General features: G+C 38.3%; 1 protein-coding gene across 1 annotated transcript; it reads right to left on the reverse strand.

The window, feature by feature from the left end:
* Positions 1-2,457: 2,457 nt before the first annotated feature.
* On the reverse strand, positions 2,458-4,529 carry Eif1b (eukaryotic translation initiation factor 1B). Its single transcript, XM_048794948.1, has 4 exons — positions 4,407-4,529; positions 3,799-3,962; positions 3,218-3,319; positions 2,458-2,855 (listed from the first exon to the last, which is right to left on the reverse strand). The coding sequence occupies exons 1-4, from the start codon at positions 4,495-4,497 to the stop codon at positions 2,811-2,813; spliced, it is 402 nt and encodes a 133-aa protein (XP_048650905.1). The 5' UTR covers positions 4,498-4,529; the 3' UTR covers positions 2,458-2,810.
* Between the last annotated feature and the right edge of the window lie 6 nt (positions 4,530-4,535).

Here is a 4,535-nt window from a genome sequence, read left to right on the forward strand (position 1 = left end):
ATTTAATCAAGTGAAAATAAACTGAACAATAAACAAATACTCAAAACAAAATACTTTCCATTGGAAACATGTTCTCAACTTCCTAATGGTTCTGCCCAGATCTCTGCCAAGTCTAAAAGTCCAGGGACAAATTTACCCGTCCTCTACTTAATTTTTTCCATGTTGCACCCTGAAGCAGAAACCACTAAAGAAACTGCAGATCAAAATCTTCCTCATAGGAAAGATAAGGAATACCTGGTTTGGCTACAATTATTTTTCTTGTACCTGTAAGACATAATCTACCTTCCTTCCTCAGTTACACAATACTGCTTTGCCTCTTCTGATGTCAAGCAAGATAAGGGCAGTTAGTCTTGCTCCCTGGCTCTCAAAAGCTCTTGGTCAGTTTTTTCAATTGAGGATGATGATCCCAAGTTCATCTTTTAACTAGTTTCAGTAACACTGCAGATATGATGCACTCTTATTCCCATTACTTGCTCAAAGACAAGGGAGAAGGGTACTCAATCTGTTCCTTAAAGACAAGGTAGATCTGGACAAGTGTTTGGGGATCCTGGTGGATGTGCACTCTCCAGAAAATCCAGTGAGGGAAGTTTTGCTCTAGGCTTTTGCTCCCATCCACTGGGAGCAACCTGACATACAAAGTGAGTATGAAGAGCTCTTCTGCGAGTTTCAGGATGACAGTTCTCCCCCCGCCCAATCTATGAAGTCTCTCTCATTTCTTTTTAACAGAAGAAAATTCTTAGTTGGGTACAGTGACGCATGCCTATAATCCTAAATACTGAGGAGACTGAGGCAAGTTCAAGGCCAGCCTGGGCACCTTGGTGAGATGCTGTCTTTAAAAAAAAAAAAAAATGATAATTCTTCTCTAGGCACTAGCTCACCTCTTAGCAAATATACTTATTTAGGTTATACAAGTCTAAAAGTCCAGGGACAAATTTAAAGTGAATGTTAAATGTTTCTGCTTTACCATTTCCATAAGGCCAGAGGAACCTTTTTTTTCCCTATGGTGCTAGGGATTGAACCCAGGGCTCAGTGCATGCAAGGCATTCTACCAACTGAGCTATATCCCCAGCCCTCAGAGGAACCTTTTACTCCAGGTTGTGCCTCAACTAAAGTTCTATTTCCTCTATTATGCCTCACCAAAGTGCTATTCCCATAGCATCCCTGAACTAGAGGTAGAATCATTATTCAATATTAGATGTAGAAAAGTGGAAGTTTCTGAATAGGCTGGAAAACTTTCTCGAACTTCTCATCTTGGTCAAATTCTATTAACATTTTTCTAGAAGTGAAGCTTACCAATTATAGCACCATATTCTGATGTACTGACCTCTTACTAGTGCCAGCCTTTCTTGCAGCTAGGATAGGGCGAGAAAACAAAAACGAATCCTTAGTGACTTTAAAAGGCCAACTTTGTGGGGGTTGTTTCCTCACAAGTAGTATCATGCAGCTGGGTGCAATGGCACACATCTTTAATTCCAGTGGTTAGGAAGGCTGAGGCAAGAAGACTGCAACTTCAAAGCCAGCCTGAGCAACTTAGTGAGACCCTGTCTCATAATAAAAAATAAAAAGGGCTGGGGATGTGGCTCAGAGCTTAAGTGCTCCTGGGTTTAAGTCCTTGTAACAAACAACAAAAAAAAGGCAGTATCATCCAAATGGGGCAACATATAAACCTTTTTCATACTATCAAAATTCCAATGTAAAAGGTCACATTTATGGATGCATTTCTTTGCCTTAGCTAAGTGGTTTTAATGGCACAGGTTGTACCAATGAGCACATAACTACTGCTCAACAGAAAGCAGAAGACTGGAACCTGTGATGATGGGCTGCAGAAATCTCATAATTAAGTACTGTAAATTTTCTTATAGCACCATCATGCCTGGTGCAGTGTCATTTGTGGCTCTTGCCTCTTTAGCCAAATATGGCTTTTCTACCTGAAAGCCTGAGCTTGCACCCTAACTCTGCCAAGTTCTAGTATTCTGAGCAAGTTAACCTGAAACCCAATGTCTTTTACCTAGAAGATAAGTGATACCACCACTTAAACTTGCAGGGCAGTGCCTGTGACTAGATGTAGTGGTCATGAGCCTATAATAATATCTGGCATTTTGGGAAAAGATTAATGTTGGCAGCCCATTTAACAGAATTGTTAAAAAATACATAAAAGAAGTCTTATCTTTTGATACTTTAAACTTGGCACTCTTACACTACATTGATAAATTCCATGACAACTTTTAGTTGGCTTGCAAGGAGTGGTGCTGAGTTTATATTCCTGCTTGTATTCTTATTTCTTAATCAGTAAATGAAAAGCACAAGTTACATATACCAAAAGTTCTCTGTTTCTTGGTGTAATAGCAGCTGCAGCTAATCAGAGGTCTTTGCAGAATAAGAAGTCCAATTTCCAAAGACAAAACATATGTCTATCTTACTTGCTTAGACTTGGGAGCATAACTGCTTATAAAAGGATTCATAGATTTTTTTTTTTTTATTGTTAAGCTGCAACATACATGGTTTATTACAACAAAAAAAAAAACATTTAATCAAGTGAAAATAAACAAATAAACACTCAAAACAAAATATTTTCCATTGGAAACATGTTAAGATGAATACGGGGCTTTGTTACCATCTTACTGCAATTTTTTTATGTGTTACTAGCCTACATACCCCATGTTTTCTGTAATCATGCAGATGTGAATGGAAGTTTGAATGATTAAATACATGAAAAGTCCATTTACTGCAGAGAATCATTTCACAAGGCAGCCACACTGGTTTTAGAGAACAAAATCATTCAAGAAATTCTCCAAGTATTTAGGTTCATTTTAGAATCCGTGAACCTTAAGCTGCTCCTCCTTGACAATGCCAACCTGTAAAATAAAATTTAATTTAGTAGAATCACTCTGAGGTACACATAAGTTAATTTTTAAGAAAACACCAAACAGTCATCAAAAAGATCCAGCTAACAGTTCATTGCAACACTTATCTATGGCACGCACTGTTAAGAGCCAAACAATTCAACACATATTTGTATACCCTGATGCATGCCAAAAAATACCACTTAAACTGGATAAAAATCCTATTGCTATCAAAATAAATACTGTCTATATTTCACTTGATTACCTAAATTTACTTTATTTGCGATTTTTTACCAAAGGAAATAATTCATGTTGCTTTTAAATAAAATTTTAGAAGCAATCTCAGGTTACACATGAAGCACCCAATCACTCACCTCCAAGAGAAACTGGCAAATGTTTTTTCTTTGGTCACCTTGAAGTTGAATAACCTCCCCGTATTCAGGATGTTCAATCACAGTACCATTACAGGCAAATTTCTAGAAAACACAAATGTACAACAGCATTTCGTTAAATACAGTGAGGTTTTACTTCCCCATTTAAAACAAAACAAAAACACAAACTTAACTATTTTAGTAGGCTTGACTATATTTAGGAAATAGATTGTCTCCTATAATCCCCAACAAAGCCTCAAGGATTAATCTGTAAATGAATCAGTAGGTCACATGAAGGAAATGAGACATTAATATCTAAATTCTTTTAACATTTTATTTTGTTCGAAAGACATGTATATCTTATTTTAAGATAGGGAGACAATCTGGGAGAATAGCCAAATTTCTGGATGTTAATTACAAAAAAGAAGAAGAAGAAAAAAAACCCCCAAAACATCAGCTTTTTTGGGTCTCATCATTTTCATCCACACTGATATATTTATTCAAAAGAAGGTGGGAACCACAATCCAATTCAGAGGTGTGCACCAATGATTCTATTTTAATCCTTTCTTCCTTAACGCTCTTACCTTTTTGAAAGCTTTCACAAGTTTCTTTTTGTCATAATCATCTGCAATGCCCTGAACTGTAGTCAGTGTCTTCCTGCCGTTCCGTTGCTGGATTCTTATATGAATGTAATCCTCAGTCCCTGCCGGGAGTAAGTCGTCACCCTTAGTTGCATCAGCAAAGGGGTCTGCAAAGAGAAAAATCCGAAGCTGAAAAATACGTGTTAAGAAGCACTCTCTACAAATAGGGTAAAATACCCATCTAGACAGTTAGCAAGGAAGGTTCTAGAGCTTTTGCTTTTATTTTGCCGGTGGGGATGGGATTGTCAGTGAGCCATTAATAAGACTTCCAAGGCACACTCAGGAAAATGAACAAAATTTGAGCAGGTATGTCCGCTGATAACTCGAATTAAAAAACCGGTATTGCAGACAGACCACACGATCTTTGAAGCCGGTCCTCGAATGAGCGACAGGGGATGGATACCATCCTCCTTAATTTCTCTAGTCCCTATAAAAATGTGCGTCATCTCGATTACATTCTGATGACAACAGAAACATTCAAATGCACCCACCCCATCATTCAACCATAACTGGGCCTTGCAAAACTGAAAAAAATAAAATAAAAACCCCACCACATTTAACAAAATAGACGTGTCTATCCAGAAGCGTCCTTCTATAAATCGTTACGCGGGCCGGGGGGCCCGGGCCACTTCCCCGACCCATCCGAGGCCTGCGCCTGCATCCTCTGCTCCGTGCCCCCC

This window comes from Marmota marmota, unplaced genomic scaffold (assembly GCF_001458135.2).
Source record: "Marmota marmota marmota unplaced genomic scaffold, marMar, whole genome shotgun sequence".
In the NCBI taxonomy this organism is placed as follows: domain Eukaryota; kingdom Metazoa; phylum Chordata; class Mammalia; order Rodentia; family Sciuridae; genus Marmota; species Marmota marmota.

Bases quoted from the DNA above. Each gene is read 5' to 3' on its own strand.
- Eif1b (XM_048794948.1), bottom strand. From the start codon at position 4,497: ATGGGTCGGGGAAGTGGCCCGGGCCCCCCGGCCCGCGTAACGATTTAT. The intron at 3,963-4,406 runs GTGGGGTTTTTA...TTCTCTTTGCAG, and splicing joins CGTCTATTTTGTTAAATGTG to ACCCCTTTGCTGATGCAACT. The intron at 3,320-3,798 runs GTAAGAGCGTTA...TGTGTTTTCTAG, and splicing joins TTGTGAAAGCTTTCAAAAAG to AAATTTGCCTGTAATGGTAC.